This window comes from Macaca thibetana, chromosome 1 (assembly GCF_024542745.1).
Source record: "Macaca thibetana thibetana isolate TM-01 chromosome 1, ASM2454274v1, whole genome shotgun sequence".
In the NCBI taxonomy this organism is placed as follows: Eukaryota; Metazoa; Chordata; class Mammalia; order Primates; family Cercopithecidae; genus Macaca; species Macaca thibetana.
This window is the reverse complement of record NC_065578.1, coordinates 94326094-94343774: the sequence shown is the minus strand read 5'-3', so window position 1 is coordinate 94343774 and position 17681 is coordinate 94326094. Positions and strand designations below refer to the sequence as shown.

Genomic DNA, 17681 nt, shown 5'->3' with positions numbered 1-17681 from the left:
ATTTGTACCTCAAATCTGGCTGTTATTTCCCACACTCCTAGGTCCCATAGAAATGTGGGTGAGGTCCTGTGGTTGACACACCATCACTGTCATACTACTGGAAAAACAGCCCAAACTGCTTGCCTCAGTGATAGTGGGTCAATTGTGTCATCTTCGTGTGGGAAGAATGCCCTAATTATCATTACTCCCTTTGGATGAAATTAGCAAGTCATTTATAAATCATTTCACTTTCCTCCCTATTTGCCTCCTCCCCCTTCCTTCAGGTTCCATCCCTCAAAGTCATTGGGAAAAGCCTTGCAAAGTTGATAGCAGTTTTGTGCACTTCCGGCTCAAGTTGCCTTACTTCTTTTTTTTTAATGTAAAAAAACTTTGGATTTTTTTTATAGAGACAGGCTCTTGCTATGTGGCCCTGGCTGTTCTTGAACTCCAGGCCTCAAGCAATCCTCTCACCCCGGTCTCCCAAAGTGCTGGGATTACAGGCATGAGCCACCACACCTGGTTCACCTTACTCACTTCTATTGCAGGACGGTTCAACTATGATGTTTTGGTTCCTTTTCTCAAGCAGGTTGCCACACCTTGTTCCATGATCTCTTCTGGCACAGTAGCTGGTATTTGGCGAACATAGTTTTCATCCTGGGATCTCAGGGATTGAAATCTGTCCTAGGTGTGCACCAGAAAGTGGTGGCAAGAGATGAAGCTTCGGAGGAGGGTGACCTCGGCCAGGATTCTTAAGTCTCAAAGTTTCAGCTTTCTCACCTCTCAACAGACATGAAATCTACCTAGTAGTAACTTCAGGGAAGTAAATGAGATAATGTTTGGAAGATATCTAGTCTCCGAGGCGCTGAGGCGGGGGACGAAGGTTCTGTTTCCAACCCCTTCTCTATCGAATGCCTTTAAAACTCAGAAGAAAGCGTTGGGTAGGAAATGGGACTGCGAAAAAAGTGGAGGCTGCTTCTGGCCTGAAGGATACTTATCTCTATACAAAGGGCTTCTGATTCAAAGAGGCCCCTGGATTCAAAAACACAAGCAGAGCAACACTACGTGGGGTTTGGGACTAGCTGAATTCCGGATAAAGATTCCTGTAAAGAGGAATTGATGAGAATCCAGAAAAGCACTTGAAATGCCCAGGCTTTGCCATGGCACATTCCCCAGGATTTTTTCGCACCGCATTTAGAGGTTTAGACACAGTGAGCTCGAATCAGGCCAAAAGCCTTAGGTTACTCGGTGGCGGCGGCGGGGCAGAGGTCAGACCAACAGGTGTGGGAGGCTGCTAGGTGAGGGAAGAAGCAGGTGTCGGTGGAGGCCCCAGTTCCTCCCGCCCAGAGGCTCCAAGGCTGCTGTTGGTGTTCCAGCAACGGGTGGAGGGGTCCCGCCCGGCATCTGGGCGCGCTGGGCCTGGAGCCCGGGAGCAGGCAGACGGAGGCGGCGGGTCAGACCGGGTGGGCTTCCGCTCCCCTCCGCCAGCCCGGCCCGGCCCAGCCCGGCCCGCCGCGGAGGATGCCTGGAGGTTGACGTGAACTGCCTGTGGCTAGGAAGCCCCCAGGCGCCCTGCCTAGCCCGGGGGCGGGGCCGCCTTGCCGCCGACCCCGGTGGCGTGAGGGCTGGGGCTGGGGCGGGGGCCGGGGACCGCGCGGAGAGAAAGCGGGAGGGAGAGCGGCCCCCGCGGCCCTTCAATTGGCCGCACCGCCCCTCGGCGCAGAGGCGGGAGGAGGCGGCCCTCCATTGGTCGGGCCCGGCGGCCAATCCCCGAGGGCCCAGGAGGAGGCGGGGGCGGCCGGTGGGGAACCGCGGTGCGGGCGGGGAGCAAGGCGGGCGGCGAGCTAGGCAGCCAGGAGCTTTGGAGCGGACCTCGAGGCTCTGCGGCACACAGTCGGACCCAGTCGCCCAGGCACCGCCCGCGCCCCGCGGCCGCGACCGTCTCCTGCGCCGCCCAGAGGAGGGAGTTCCGAGCATCCCCCGCGGCGGCCACTCCTCGGGGCCAGGAGCGGGGAAGCGAAGTGCGAGAGACCCCGGACCCCAGCGCAGCCTCTTCCCGCCGCCCTAACCACCATGACCCACTTCAACAAGGGCCCTTCCTATGGGCTCTCGGCCGAGGTCAAGAACAAGGTACGCCTGGCTCGGGCGGGCGCGGGGACCCCCGGGGCGAGGGGTGCAAAGCGCGCCCGGGCTCCCTTGGGGTAGCCTGGCGCTGGGCCGTACTTCGTTCGCCCCTCGCGCTGTGGTTCACCCCTCTTTCCTGGAGAGGGGACGTCGAGGCGGCGCGAGCGTCGCTGCCTGTCCCGGTTGCGTCCCGTCCCCGGGCTCGCGGGGCCGGCTCCCGGGCACCCGCCTGGCTTTGTTCCCGCGCCATGGGACGGGACTAGTGGCTGGCGGTGGGTTCCCGGGCGCCTGGAGTCCCGCGGAGCCGGCCTTTCCGGCTGCGAGGGTCTCTGGGGCCGTTTGGTGGTTGCAGGACGCGCCCTCCGGGAAGGGGGCGCTCCTGCGTGGCCACTCGCCCTTAGGCGGAGCCCGTACGCGCGGCCAGGGACCCGGCGAGCCGCTGCCGCAGCCCCCGCCATCTACCCGGGCCCCGGGTGCTGGCGGACCCCGCACCTCCCCACAGGGAGAGAGACCGCCCACTGTCCCGCCGACCCCAGGGCCCCCCGAGGAACGGGAGCCGGTCCAGGACCCATCGTAGTCTCCGATCTCGGTGCCTGGGAGGCATTTGGAGGCCGATTGCTGCTGCTGCTGCTGCTGCTGCCGCTGCCGCTGCTGCTGCTGTTGCTCTTGCGGGAAATGGAGACAAAGCCTGAGCGCGCCACTGTGCGAGCGATGTCTGCTTAGGCTTGAGACTTTTTATAAAACACTGAGAAGTTTGTAGTACATTAGACTTTCACGACATAAAGGAGTATTTTTGTGGGTTGCTTTTGTTTAGGGCTTGTTTGCCGAGGCGGCTTATAGTTTGGAGCGATTGGGATTTGGTGACGCTCAGCTTTGCTACTGAGCCCAAGAATGCGTTAGGTTTATCTTTGGGACTTTTGGCCTGGGAAAGAGATGAGAGGCGTCCCCCTCCCCAAATCCTCTCCTTCCTTCCTCCCTCCCTGCATTCCAAGCCCATGACATCAGGGGTTTCTAGGGGAGAGACCAGCCAATCGGCGCGGAACTGCGCACAGAACGCTCATTGTCTCTTTTCTGCTGTTCTGGCCAAAGCGCCACAAAGGAGGGCTGCTGTGGTTTAATTCCCATTAACCTCCCGGGAGCCCAAGCATGTCAGGATTGCCACCGCACCGTCCGACCGCTGGTGGAAGGCACTGGCATTGTCAGAGCTGGAACATCCCGGGGCTGCGGGGGTAGGCGGTGTGAAGCGAATTATGTTGAGGTAATGAAGCGCACCGTTGTCAAACCCCAAGGGAGAGTTGTGGCTCTTGTCTCCCGCTGTTAGTCTGCACATCATACCGTCTTTGAAGCAAAGGGTTGATTTTAGTCTGTGTATCTAAAGTTGAAATGTTTAGGTCCTTTACTTTTTCAAACGTCTTGCCCGTGTTGGACAACAGTTTGCTAAACAGTTTTTTTAAGAGCAGAAAGGTGAGTGGTGTATGATTGAATGCAAACCTCACCAACTGAAAAGTTTGTAACAAGTTAATTGTTCCCTTCCTTCCAGGGTTTACAAACCGAACTTTAGGAAACTTTTCAGAGGAACGGGCATGTCCAAAACGTTGGACGTGTTGTGAGACTTTTTGGCCTGGTTGTGCACATTCATTGTAATTCCCCCCAGTGATTCTTGGTTGGCAGCAGTTGAGTCTCTTTACTACCTTTTGCATTGTAAATGAGGTACTGATAACGTTGGCAGCTCTTCAAGTGACTTACTTTTCTTGGATGTTAATAATATTCATGCTAATTTCTTTTTTGCTGACTAATGTAGCAGCTTCTGCCGTTTTCCTGCTTAATGCTGAGCAGACTCAAGGAAATGCATGCACAGGCCAGATCACTGTAATTATTATAAATGTTTAAAAACAGTAAAACCTCAGTTTTTAGAACATTTGGAAAGTTAGTTAGGAAAGCTGTGGATTTATCCCTTTAAGCACCAAACCCATTTTTTAATAGCCCGTTTCATTTTTGTAGTCCTTTCAGACAGTATTCTTTCATAGGAATTCTTTTCATCTTAACAGCAGAGCAGTCCTGTAAGGTGAGGAGGATTGCTGGGATTATCCAACATCATTTACAGATCAGTACACTGAAGCTCAGAAAGATTTGCTCAAGGTCACAGAAGTTGGACTGTTCTAAGAATTTTAACTCTAAAAGCGATGTCTTAGTTGAGTGAAGTACTTAGGGATGTTCTACAGAAGACTCTGCTGTCTGTCGCCTTCCCCCCCACCTTTTTTTTTTTTTTTTTTTTTTTTTGAGACAGAGTCTTGCTCTGTCGCCCAGGCTGGAGTGCAGTGGCAGGATTTCAGCTCACTGCAACTTTCGCCTCCCGGGTTCAAGCGATTCTCCTGCCTCAGCCTCCCAAGTAGCTGGGATTACAGGCACCTGCCACCACACGCGGCTAATTTTTGTATTTTTTAGTAGAGACAGGGTTTTGCGACGTTGGCCAGGCTGGTCTCCAACTCCTCACCTCAGGTGATTTCCTCCTGCCTTAGCCTCCCCACATGCTGGGATAACAGGTGTGAGCCACGGCGCCCAGCCCTTCCCCCCATTTTTGCTACCCACCTGTCACTTTTTGACATTGTGATTATTTATGTGATACTGTTTCTGATCTGTTCTGGACCTGGGAATCAAATTAGCCGTGTTTGCTAGGCCTTTGTATGAGATGCTACATTCTGACGGAGGCCTCAGGACTCCCGGGTGAAAGGTGGGTATATGCAAAAGTGACATTGCGTGGTTTGACACTTTTTGATTCCTTCCTGCTTTTTCTTTATTGCGTAATTGATACATTGCTTGAATGCTAGATTTCCCCCATCCACCCCTAAATCTCACTTAACAAAGAAGTATAGAAACATCCTGGGGAGACAATGTGGAGGGGACCTGGGAGTCTAGCATATGTGAATTCTAGTCCCCGTTCCGCCACTTCCTGCCTTCTGTGATGCTGGGCAAGCTACCTGACATCTCTCTCCTAGTTTGTCATCTGTAGAATGGGGGAAAACAATAGTTACCACCCCTAAACACCATGTTGTGGAAATGTGTCTGGCTTATAGTACTCAGTGACTGTATTGTAGCTATTAGCTCTTAGTAACAGAAAATTAGTTATTGGTATTATATTTCTAAGATATTTATGTCCCTGCCTCTTTAAGTAGTTGGTTTGTATTAATACCTTTTGGTCTTGTTATATAATATTCTAGCTGTAAAAGCAGTTCATCAGTGAATTGAGGATGTCTCTGATTTTAAATACTTTAATCAGTAAAATTTCAGGGAAAAATCTTTAAGACATTTGATTGATAAGATGATAATACATGGCAGAACACACAAACTTACTTTCTTTAATAGGCAAGAAGATGTGTGAAAACAGCCTAAAAAAAAGAAAAACCCTAAGAATTCCAGTCTTTCAGCGTGGAATACGAACAACGTTTCTTTAATAACAAAGAAAAAAATGACACCAAATGATCAATAACTTGTAGTTTACAAAAACTATCAGAGAGTAAAAGGGCCAGGGAAAATGCAGACACTGGTGTATGGATGGTTCGATGGAGGATGGAAACACTCGTAAAGTAATGGGCCCTACAGGTATTCTACAGGTTGAGCCAGGCCCTTGAATGCATCTTGGGAACCAAAATGAAAAGTGAAACAATTCTGTGCCTCATAAACCATGAAAAAATATAACAGGTACTCAAGGGAAGCACAGCATTTCCTGGCAAAATGTTGGAGTGGGGGTAGTTTCCCGTAAATTTGGACGGGAAAAGAGGACGCAGTGAAGCATGTCTTCATCAGACTTGGAGTAAATGCCGCAGGAACCTTTCTTACAGGTCTCAGGGAAAGTGGAAAAAATAAATTGACGAATGGGGAGCTGAAATAATCTTACCTCGGTATGTTTTTTTGGGAGGAGGCTAACTGAAATATTAAGAAGCATGGAATTGGAATGCACATTCTTCCAGTCTTCTGCCCCCCTGGAATGTCTGATTTGAGCAAAGCAGCTTCCCACGGGATCTTCTTGGTTACAAAATGGTATTTCTCAACACCTAAAAACCATCTTGAAAGGCTTATTACCAAAATCTTTGGTTGTTGAAGTTAATCATATAGTAATAATTGGACAGGACCAGTGTCCGCGGAGTCCTCCCAGCCTGTTTGCCGGCTGCGCTTCAGACGCACAGCTGCTCTGAGGGTACTTCTGGTAAGAGTAACCCAGGGTGACCCAGCTGTGAATTATACCCGAAGGTGGGTTGCCTTGTCTTGCTGGTAGAGCACCAGAATCTTGGTTAAAATGTGTTGGTGGGCTTAGCTTTTTTCTTTTTAATCTTGAAAGTTCAGAAATTGGTTTTTAATTAAAATATTTTTTTGTTTGCTTATTATCTGTCTCTTCCCACCAGAGATAAAGCTGTCTTATTCACGGGTGTGTCTCAAGATCGATATTTTAGAATATAGTTTGGCACATAGCTTGTGCTCAATAAATATTTGAATATTTGTTGATTTAATGAATGTATTCATCAGGAATAGATTTTGCTACCTCTAGACATAAGAAGTTAGAAATTAACTCTGTAGTCTAAGATAATTCTGTAGTACAGTGTGATGATTTTGAAGGATGTGGTTAAAAAGAAAATATTCTAAAAACTATTTTATTTTTTTATCTCACTATGTTGCCCAGGTTGGTTCTTGAACTCCTGGCCTCAAGTGATCCTACTGCCTTGGCCTGTTAAAGCACTGGGATTACAGGTGTGAGCCACCATTCCTAACCCTGTTTTTCTTAAGTAGTTAAATAGTTAATATTACATTGAAGTTTTTCATCTTTGCTGCTGATTTTGGGATTATCTCTTAAGATAGATATTTTGACTGGGCTCTTAGACTTCCAAGTTAGGAATGGTAGAGGTGTCCTCTGCAAGGATTTGCCCAGTGCCTGCATTTTCCTGAATACTGCTGGAGAAGGGGCCATTCAGCCAGGCCAAGGACTCTGCTCCTGGTACGAACCAGCCATTGCCGTTGGTCTGCTTTAGTTTTTGTTTTCCTGTCTTGACCAAAACAGATAAATAAGATACACTTTGCTGAAGCGACAAGAGGTACTATGCTTCCTCTTTAAAATGCTCAGCCTTATTTACTCTAGAGTTTTAACGAGGATTATTATCAGGCTCACTGATTTTTTACAGTCTAACATTTGTGGAAATTGTTCTGTCTCTAGCCACTCTTTTAGATTTCAGAAACAATCTTGACAATGATGACATTGCTAATACTACCTTCAACAGAGGTATAGGCTTTTTTTTTTTCCCTATGCCTGTTTCCCTTCCAGGTTGGGACATGAGGGTTAGTGTTTCCTGCCTCCTTTCCCTCTTCAACAGTGTGTTCTTAAAGCCATAAAGAATCTGATCTGCAGCATAAAAAAAGTAAGCACAATTGGATGGTTTTGGTTTTTCACCTGTCATTACCATTGTATTCAGGAGAGTGAGGAAATGCATTTTATTCGCTCTCTTTTTAATTTTTTTGAGATGGAGTCTCTCTCTGCTGCCCAGGCTGGAGTGCAGTCGTGCGATCTCAGCTCACTGCAACCTCCACCTCCCAGGTTCAAGCAATTCTCCTGGCTTAGCTTCCTGAGTAGCTGGAATTACAGGCACCTGCCACCACATCTGACTAATTTTTGTATTCTTAGTAGAGTTGGGGTTTCACCATGTTGGCCAGGCTGGTCTCAAACTCCTGACCTCAAGAGATACACCTGCCTTGGTCTCCCAAAGAGCTGGGATTACAGGTGTGAGCAACTGTGCCCAGCCCTGCATTTTATTTCTCAGTGAAACTAGGTGGTAGTTGGAGAAAGCTTGTCCTTAGAATTTGTTGGCAAGTTCCATTTAAATCTAGGCATTACCCTCCCGTAGCATATACCTTGTGCATTCGCTCTCTTTAACTCTGAACTTATTTTATAGCCCAAATGGGCTTTTAACTGTTATTCATGTGGACTTGTACCCTCAGATTTTTGTTAAGGATTCTTGGAACTCATAGGTAGATCCAGGTTGTTTGTGGGGACAAAGTTTATATAATTTTGGGGTCCTCATTATGGAAAATATATAAATATCTTTTAAGTTTTACAAAAACCTATAGCCATGTGAACCCTTTTGAACTTGAAGACTTCCCCATACCTGTCATACAAGGTTCTTGTCAGAGGGAAAGTAGAGCTTAGTGGTTAAGAACATGGACTGTGGGAACTGGGTTGGATTCCTGGTTCTGCATCTTACTGTGAACTTTGGCAAGTGACTTAACCTGCCTGTCTTGTCTGTAAAATGAGGCTATCATGATGCTCATCTTTATAGGGTTGTTGGGAGAAATAAGATAGATAATCCATGTAAAGTGTTTAGAATAATGCCTGGAATCAAAAGCCCACATTATGTAAATTTTAGCCATGGTTTTTCATTTGGAGACTGGTTCTCTGCTAATTAGGCTCAGTCTTGTGTTCTGAGCTGCTTTTCCCTTCTGGATGTTGATATTATTTCTAGAACTTTAATATTCATTCGTGAATCTGTTTCTATCTGCCTGAGATTTCTGGTGGGTAGGGGACCATGACACCAAGCAATACTACTGTGTTTCATTTCTGTGTCAGGAATGTGATCTGCCCCAGAGTCCTTATCCAGGACTCCACCCCCAGGCAGCCTGTGAGGCGTTTCCACCGTGAAAGCACCAGGTCTGTAGATCTGCACCATTCTGTCCACGTTGCCCCTGGGGCTGAGGACTTCTCTGTAGAGCTGGAGGTCTTGCTTACTGGGCGTGGTTGTATTCTGCTTTTGCTAAGAGGTTGATTCCTTTTAAATAAGATACATCTTTCCTTTCTTGGTTTCAGACAGGGCTTGTATTCCTCCACAACTGGCTGGTTAACATATTTTCCTTCAAGTGTTTGAATTTGGCTTGCTTGAATCTGGAGGCTTTGAGTTTATGTGTTCTTATGAAGTCTCTACCTAGACCTGTGTGAAGCAAGTCCTTGAGTGGAGAAGACTAATTCCTAGTTTTCCCCCACAAGGTAGGGAGGGACCAGGAAAGTTCAGGGTGTGGGCGTGACTGTTGGGTGCTGTGTCTGCAGTGGGAAGGCCAGGGAATTGGAGGCATCAATGCAGAGAAAAGAGGGCGCCTTTTGTGCTTCGAAGGACTCTTCTGGGTGAGTTGTAACCTAAGCATTTATGGTTATTTCCCCTCTCCTGGAGAATTTTCCAGGGAACTCTAGCTGTGGAGTGGCCACACTGGGCGGGCTATGGCTTCATCATTGCTTCTTCCCGCCTCCACTGCCAAATGTTTGGACACTGATCTTTCTCCATTATCTGCAGCTTCTCACCCTTAATGTTACCCAGGCTCTACGAATGGATAGTGTGTGCTTCATTAGTGCACACTTCCCTGTCTCCTTTTGTTTCTTGTGGGAGGAAATAGGAGAGAAAACAATCAATACCATGTGTAGCAAGTCTCTGTCATGCTGTTGGTTAATTCAAACATGTGATTCCACTTTGAATGCAAAAATAGCAACAGCAATCATATTATGCTTCTAATCGAGTATAGAAATTATACGTACATTAGGCATCATCTTGTGAGCTTGCTGTGGTCCTTGGCCCTTAGCAGCTGAGCTGGAATCCTAGGGCTGCTCTTGGGAGTCACCTATGGCTAGATGCCTTCCCCTGAATGGTCCCATTCTCTACTCTGAATACTGGGGTGCATTTGTTTCTGGATTTTCCTTATCTTTCTTCAAAGACTTGGATATTGTATTTTTAAAAAACCCCATCCCCACCTGTCCCCGCTTACACACACACAAACACGCATTCTTTGCCAGCCAGATTTTCATTTCAAGGTTTCTTCCTCTCTGGGCTTTCCCCTGCTTCTTTTTCTTCTTTAGTGATACCCTTTCCTTCAGTCGGTCTTACATCACCTTCAAAAACATGCCTGTGGCAGAAGGTCAGTCTTCATATGGGCCAGTGGGAGAGTAAAAGTGTTTTTAGTCTAAAATAGCTCTGCTAAATATCTTACGAATTTTTTTTTGCTTGACAGTCTTGCTCTGTCACCTGGGCTGGAGTACAGTGGCGCGATCTTGGCTCACTGCAACCTCTACCTCCTGGGTTCATGCAATTCTCCTGCCTCAGCCTCCTGAGTAGCTGGGATTACAGGTGCACGCCACCATGCCCGGCTAATTTTTGTATTTTTAGTAGAGATGGGGTTTCACCATGTTGCCCAAGTGCGTCTCAAACTCCTGACCTTAAGTGATCCACCCATCTCAGCCTCCCAAAGTGTTGGGATTACAGGTGTGAGCCACAGCGCCTGGCCTTATTATGAACTTTTGAACTGTGCTGGCAACGCCCTTTGGAACTAAGGATTCCTATGGGCTTGTTTAAATCAATTCCTCCCACCCGCTGCTGACTTTTTTCTTTTCTTTTTTTTTTTTTTTTTTTTGTGACAGTCTCACTTTGTCACCCAGGCTGGAGTACTGTGGTGTGATCTCGGTTCATTGTAACCTCTGCCTCTCGGGTTCAGGTGATTCTCCTGCCTCAGCCTCCTGGATAGTTGGGACTACAGGCCTGTGCCACCCTGCCTGGCTAATTTTTTGTATTTTTGGTACAGACGGGGTTTCACTATGTTGGCCAGGCTGCATTTGAACTCCTGACCTCAGGTGATCTGCCTGCCTCGGCCTCCCAAAGTGCTGGGATTACAGGCATGAGCCACTGTGCCCGGCCCAATTAGTCCTTTCTACAGCTGGGCAATATATTCATGTGCATTAGTCTGATACGATGATATGGGTGGTGGGTACATGTGGATATATTGTCACATCTTCATGAGTTAAAAGGACTTTATGTTAAGCCAGAGTCTAAGCATCTTCAGGCAGATTGCATAGTTGCTGTGCTAAGGCTGTGTATAGTACAGAGAGTTCCTGTCTTTCAGCTTGGTTGTGGAGTAGGGATGGGGGAGCATCCAGTGATGGAAAAGACTTAGACTTGGAGCCAGATCTGGGTCCGAATCCCTGCTGAGCCCACAACCTTTGGACAAGTCATCTCTGCATGAAGACAGTACATCTACCTCAGGGTGCCATCTTCCTTTCTTATGAGAACCACTTCTCTTTATGCAAACAGTTCCAAAATAGAAGAGTAAATAAGTGAAAGTATCCTGTATGCCTTACCCCTACCCTAACTGTTTGTACTGCTTTGAATATTGTTCAACCATTTTGAAAACTGAATTATAGTCTGTGGTATGGGTTTCCACTGATTATTCACTGCTTCCCTACTGGTAGATATTTCCTTTAAAAGTACTTGTGTAGAGAAGTGTGTAACTTTTGACCTAACATTTAAAGGTATTCAGGTATTACCAAATTGCTCTCCAAAAAAATTAGTTCCTACCAATGGTAAGAAAGAGGAGGAGGATCTTTTGATGTTAAGAAAAAAGTAACTTGTTTTAGTTTCTTTATTACCAAGTCATGAGTCACTGACATCTGTAATCCCTACTCCATCCCTCATCCCCAGCAGACTCAGGTGGGAGTTGGCAGTGGGATGGGATGAGGGCATCTCTTTTCACAAATTATTTGATAATAGCTTTTTAAACAGGAAGCTTGGCCAGGCATTGTGACTCACGCCTGTAACTCTAACACTTTGGGAGGCTGAGGTGGGTGGATCACCTGAGGTCAGGAGTTCGAGACCAGCCTGACCAACGTAGAGAAATCTCTTCTAAAAATACAAAATTATCCGGGCATGGTGGCGCATGCCTGTAATCTCAGCTGCTCAGGAGGCTGAGGCAGGAGAATTGCTTGAACCTGGGAGGCAGAGGTTGCAGTGAGCCGAGATTGCGCCATTGCAATCCAGCCTGTGCAACAAGAGCGAAATTCCATCTCAAAAACAAACAAAAAACCCAGGAAGCTTTAGGTAGCATTAAAATGATATCAAAATGGCTATCAAATCATGTCAAGCAAGTGGTTTTTAATGATATATTGAATTCAAAGGAGGAGATCTTTCCAGTATCTTGATTAGAATGGCCAGCAAAGCATAGATGGAAGGATAAGTGTTGACATTTATTGAGTTCTTACAACTTATGTGAATTAACTCATTGATTTTTCCCAGTAACCTTCTGATGTAAGTGCTGTTAATGATCTCTGGTTGGCAGGGAAGAAAACTGAAGCAGAGGAAACTTGGTGCATGGTGGAAATGGGCTTCTAATCCAAGCATTCTGCTTCTAGAGTCCTTGCTCCTAACCATTTTAATCTGAGGCCAGAGCTCAGGGAGAATTGACATCTTTCAAGAAGAGAGGGTACTGAGCCGGGAGAGGGCAGACCAGAACAAGAAGTCCCAGTATAAAGTCCTTTAACAAGAAGCTGGAGGAGGAGAGATTAGAGGGCCCGCCTGGAAAATACTAGGTGCTACAGAGAGGCCCAGAGGATGACTGGAGACAGTCATCTCCAGACATCCAGACATCCAGATGACTGGATTTGGCTACTGAGAAGTCACTGATGATCTTTTTTTTTTTTTTTTTTTGAGACAGGATCTTCCTCTGTTCCCCACTCCCTGCAACCCCCCTCCCCCGTTTCCCCCCAGGTTGGAGTGCAGTGGCGTGATCTTGGCTCACTGCAGCCCTGACCTCCTGGGCTCAGGCAATCCTCCTGCCTCAGCCTCCCAAGTAGCTGGGACTACAGGCGTGCACTACCATGCCTGGCTAATTTTTTGTATTTTTTGTAAAGACAGGGTTTTACTGTGTTGCCCAGGCTGCACTGGTGATCTTTCGAGAGATCGTTGGCACAGCAAATTTCCAGGGGTTAGGAGAGAGTACTAAGTGAGGAAATGGGTAGGCTTGGCATGAAATAAATGAGAAACAGGACATTGTATGAGGCTGGCAGCAGGTTCAATCAAAGATTTGCCATTTCAGGGAAGACAGGGTAGCCTGTGCCCATTGATGAACCAAGTAAAGGCAATAGCCCAAAACAGATGGTGGGTAGGGGCAAAGCAGAAGGGCAGGAGGGTCAGCGGGAAGAGAAGGGGCCCAGCTGGGAAGGGGAAGGGAAGAGGACCATGAAAATGCAGCACTGATGTGGAGAAGTCATCTTTTCATCTGAAGTAGGGGTGTCACTTTGCTCCTGACCTTATTATGCTGGGGCCACTGATGTCTGATGGAGAAGGGAGCAGGAATAGGAAGAGATGGCCCAGGCTGAGCCCTGCCTGTGAGTGCACTGCTGATTGGGCTGTCCCTTTGGAGCCTGGGCGCTGGCTCACTCTCCTCTTTCCATTGGCCCTTGATCTGGAAGGGATGGGAAGTTGGGTTTATTTTGTAGAGCCTGGTTGTCTGTAGCAAGCCTTTACTGTATAATCTCCAAGAGACCTTTGTGTTGGGGCATAGCACTCTGATGGAAGATGTAATGCTTTCAGGGGAACTTACATTCCCTCATCCATGCTCTCAGATTGCATTACAATTATGTAAAATATGGAGTTTACCTTTACTGTCGATGTAAAGAGTCCCCTGTGACCTCATCATAAGATCCTTGCAGACTTCAGGACTGGAAAGGGGAAACCATGTTCAGACTGACTTCCTTTTAGAGGAACTCTGAATCTTGTAGTTGATTATGTCCCTCTTTGTCTTGGTGTTTAAGATGCTTGGACTTCAGTTTGCATCCAACCTATCTTTGGGTGTTACCTGTGTAGGACTTGGTGGCATGCAGGTGTGTGAGCCTTCCCTCTGACTTCATCTTTTTTTCACACATCCTCATTAAAAGCAAAATGAACCTAATGGCTTTTTACTTAGGGTCTCAAAAAGTACAAAATATCTTTGTATGCTATTTCATAAGGCACAGTATGAATATTTTTAAAAGAAGGATATGGGACCAGCCTGGGCAACATAGGGAGACCCCATCTCTACAAAACATTTTTTAAAAAGTAGCTGTGGTGTCACATGCCTGTAGTCCTAGCTACCTGGGAGGCTGAGGCGGAAGGATTGCTTGAGCCTGGGAGGTTGAGGCTTCAGTGAGCTATGATCATGCCACTGCACTCCAGCCTGGGTGACAGAGCAAGACTGTCTCAAAAAAAGAAAAAAAAAAAAAAAAAAAAAAAGAAAATGGGAAATTCTATCCTACTTTTTAACGGAAATGTCATATTTTCTCATTTTCATTGGGGAAAGTATGGTGCTCTTTTGCACAGTTAACATATCTGTAAGATTCCATCAGCATCTATCCCATGTTTAAAATTAGATGTTTCCTCTCTGTTCATAGCTGGTTGTGTAAAGCCACCTTTCTCAAATGGACAGACTCCACTGTAGTAAGCAAAACAGCATTTGCAATCTGAGATCTAGACCTGGATCTAGACTCCAGGAGGAGTTCCAGATTTACTAAGGCTGACCCAAAGGGCTGAGATCCCTTTTCTCCTCGGCCCGCTTTCATGCCTTGTGCCAACAATAACCCTCAGTAAAGGAGCTGCGTGGTGTTTTGACTCAGTTTTGGGGTTGGCAGATGGGAGCATGGAGATGAGTGTGATCAGTGATCTGTGAGATGATCCCCAGGCTGGTTGAGACCAGTTCCTTCTCAGAACAATACAGCGAACTTTTGGGACAATGACGTTGAGGTGGATTTCTTGCCTTCCTGGAGTCACAGTAGACTGTGAGGCTCGTCCTGTGGAGCAGGCTTGCTGAAGAGTTGACGAGGAGTGAGTGTACATTCTGAAACTACAGAAAAGTTGCAAACATGTCATGTGCCTTGTCGTTATGGAAAGACAAATGACAGCTCTTCAGTGTTACCCATGCTCCTGACTCAAGGGTTATTTTGGAGGCACCTAGAGGTCCTGCTGAAGAGACAGTGCTTGATAATCTGGAGAGTGGCAAAGAGCCGATACCTACAAATGCGGGAATGAGTTTGTTAGACTCTTACATATTCTAGTGGTGAGACAAAGAAAACAAACACTTGAGGAACATCTTTATTTTCACCTCTTTGACCTGTGGGGCTTCAGCTAAGATCCCCTTTCAGCAAAATCTCTACAGATCTCTAAAATTCAAGACCCGGCTGGCCTCCTTCCCAGTGAGAGAATGTTCTCCAACAAGCTTTCTTGGAGGTCATCTCTTCCTACCTGTGCTTCACTGGCACTCAAAACATGGTATTTTTCCATGCCTGTTTGCTTCTTGTCCATCTCTCGGGAACTTCTATGTATATTTTCCTGGTCTGTCCTCTGTGTGTCATTCAGAATAAATCAACTCCCTCTTCTATATAACTTCCATCTAAATATTTAGATGGGAGCTAACCTGCCTCTCCTGAACTTCCAGGTCATATGTAGCCACTCCTGGCTAGCCAGTTTCTCATAATAGGCTGTATTTGGTTCTTCTAATCCTTTCACCACCTAGTTTACTCCTTCTAGTAACTGATGTCAGCTTATCATTGTCACCTTTCAGAATGCATCACTCAGAATTGATCATAGTATTGCTACAGATATGGTTTAACCTACCAGAGTACACTGGGATTGTTAACTGACTTCCTTTGATTACAAAGCTTTAGCTCCTTCTGTTTTAACCAACAGAATCACTTGGTGAGGTAGACAAGGTAACTCTGTGTAGAAGAAAGATTCTAATCCTTGCTTCGTCAAATGAACTTTTCCTGTCTATAAAGTATGGTGGTGATCACTCTGGGAGGTTTATGGCTCACATGAACTCCCATGCGCACCGTTTCTTATAAATAATGCTTTCCTTGGTTACCTCATGGGGCTGTTTTGATTTAAACAAATAACCAATACTATTTTATAAAGAATTGTATAACTATGCAGATCAAGATAGTGTTGGCTTTTTAACTCACTCAAGTCACTGAGTAAGCATTACTAGTTCTAAAACTTTGGGGCAGGAGTTTACATAGATTTTGAATAAACTGTGTATTAATGTAAGAAAGAGCCTTCTGATTCCCAGTTTCCTTAATAAGTATGCCCAGTAGTTTCCAAATCATTAATGACCAGAACAGAAGAGGACACATCTAAATCCAAACATTGAGGTACACATCACCATGAGTTTCTTCTGCCATGACATAATCAGCACAGTGGGCATGGTGTTCCTTCTGACTGTACCCTACTTCAAGGGTTACTAAACTGGACTTCAGGAGTGCCCTAGACATAAGGAACTTTTATCAGAAAGTAATGCAGTTATATCCCTAGTGGGCCATCTAATACCAGATTGGCAGATTGAGGAGATGTGACGCCCATAAAAGGCAGTGACATTCAAATGCGGATGCCTTTCCGAAACAAGATAGATATTTAAATCTTAGGCATTTCCCTAGGCTGGTAATCCTGTCAGTGGGTGAAAAATCATGGATTGAGTGCCTACTATGTATCAGGCATGGGCATGAGGGGTACTAAAATGAACAAGAGCCTGTCCTCCCCTCCAGGAGGGGACATGGGCAGGTGTTCTTGGACATGCCTGTGTGTCCATGCAGCCCTGGTGATGGCTGCCCTTCCCCCTGAGTGCTTGCACACTCTCTCCCCAGGAGTCCACTCTAGGAAGGGCACCTGCCAGGCTCTTCAGCCAGTAATAGATCCTTGCCCTCTGGGTGGGGATGGGGCGGGAGCAGGCCTCTCTCTAGGTTCCTGTTACTACTGTTTGCCAAAGCTTCTCTCATAGTGAGCTGCTTGATATGCACTTCTTTGTTACTTGTTGTTTCTGAGTCTAGATTCTTCTGAGAATCCAGTGTCTATACTTGTTCCCTCCTTGTTTAGATTTGAACTTTCAAAAATCCACTTTAAACTATGTGTGTTCTAAGCTTTATGGTCTAAAGGTCATTTTCTAGACAGAGAAGACAAAATTGACATTCTGTTTGCTCTGCATCTTTCTATACTCTTTGCTTTAGGCACTGGACCAGCTCCTCTTTAATTTTATGTATATATGTATATAAAATTTTTTTTTTGAGACGGAGTTTCACTCTTGTTGCCCAAGCTGGAGTGCAGTGGCGTGATCTCGGCTCACTGCAAAAACCTCTGCCTCCTGCGCACAAGCGATTCTCCTGCCTCAGTAGCTGAGATTACAGGCGCTACGGGCGTGTGCCACCACGCCCAGCTAATTTTTTGTATTGTTAGTAGAAACGGGGTTTCACCATGTTAGCCAGGCTGATCTCGAAGTCCTGACCTCAGGTGATCCGTCTGCCTTGGCCTCCCAAAGTGCTGGGATTACAGGCGTGAGCCACTGCGCCTGGCTTATTTATATTTTTTTGAGACAGGGTCTCCATCTATTGCTCAGGCTGGACTGATAGTAGCATGATCTCAGCTCACTGCAGCCTTGACTTCCCAGGCTCAAGTGATCCTCCCACCTCAGCCTCCCAAGTTGCTGGGACCACGGGTGTCTGCCATAGTGAGACAGGGTCTCACTATGTTGCCCAGGCTAGCCTCAAACTCCTGGACTCAAGTGATCCTCCAGTGTTGGCCTCCCAAATTGCTGGTGTGAGCCACTGCACCCATCCTAGTTATTTTTAAAGCTTTAATTTCTTGTCAGTCTCACAGTATTTGTATATTGAGTCATAATGTTTTTGTATGTACCTGATTATAGACATTTGGAGGGAAAAAATTTGTGCTAGTTGGTGCCATATGCTGATACCTTGATCTGAAGATACAGTTGGACCT

At 46.6% G+C, this 17681-nt stretch overlaps 1 protein-coding gene across 2 annotated transcripts in view; it reads left to right on the top strand.

The window, feature by feature from the left end:
* The first annotated feature begins 1766 nt into the window (after positions 1-1766).
* Positions 1767-17681, top strand: part of CNN3 (calponin 3) — a 35143-nt gene continuing 19228 nt past the window's right edge. Inside the window, exon 1 of one of the 2 annotated variants that reach the window (XM_050778263.1) lies at positions 1767-2106. In XM_050778263.1, coding sequence (XP_050634220.1) covers positions 2050-2106 — 57 coding nt within the window. In that variant the 5' untranslated portion in view covers positions 1767-2049. Of the gene's footprint in view, positions 2107-3335; positions 3359-17681 lie in introns of those variants that run through there. The other variant, XM_050778270.1, reaches the window with a different exon arrangement.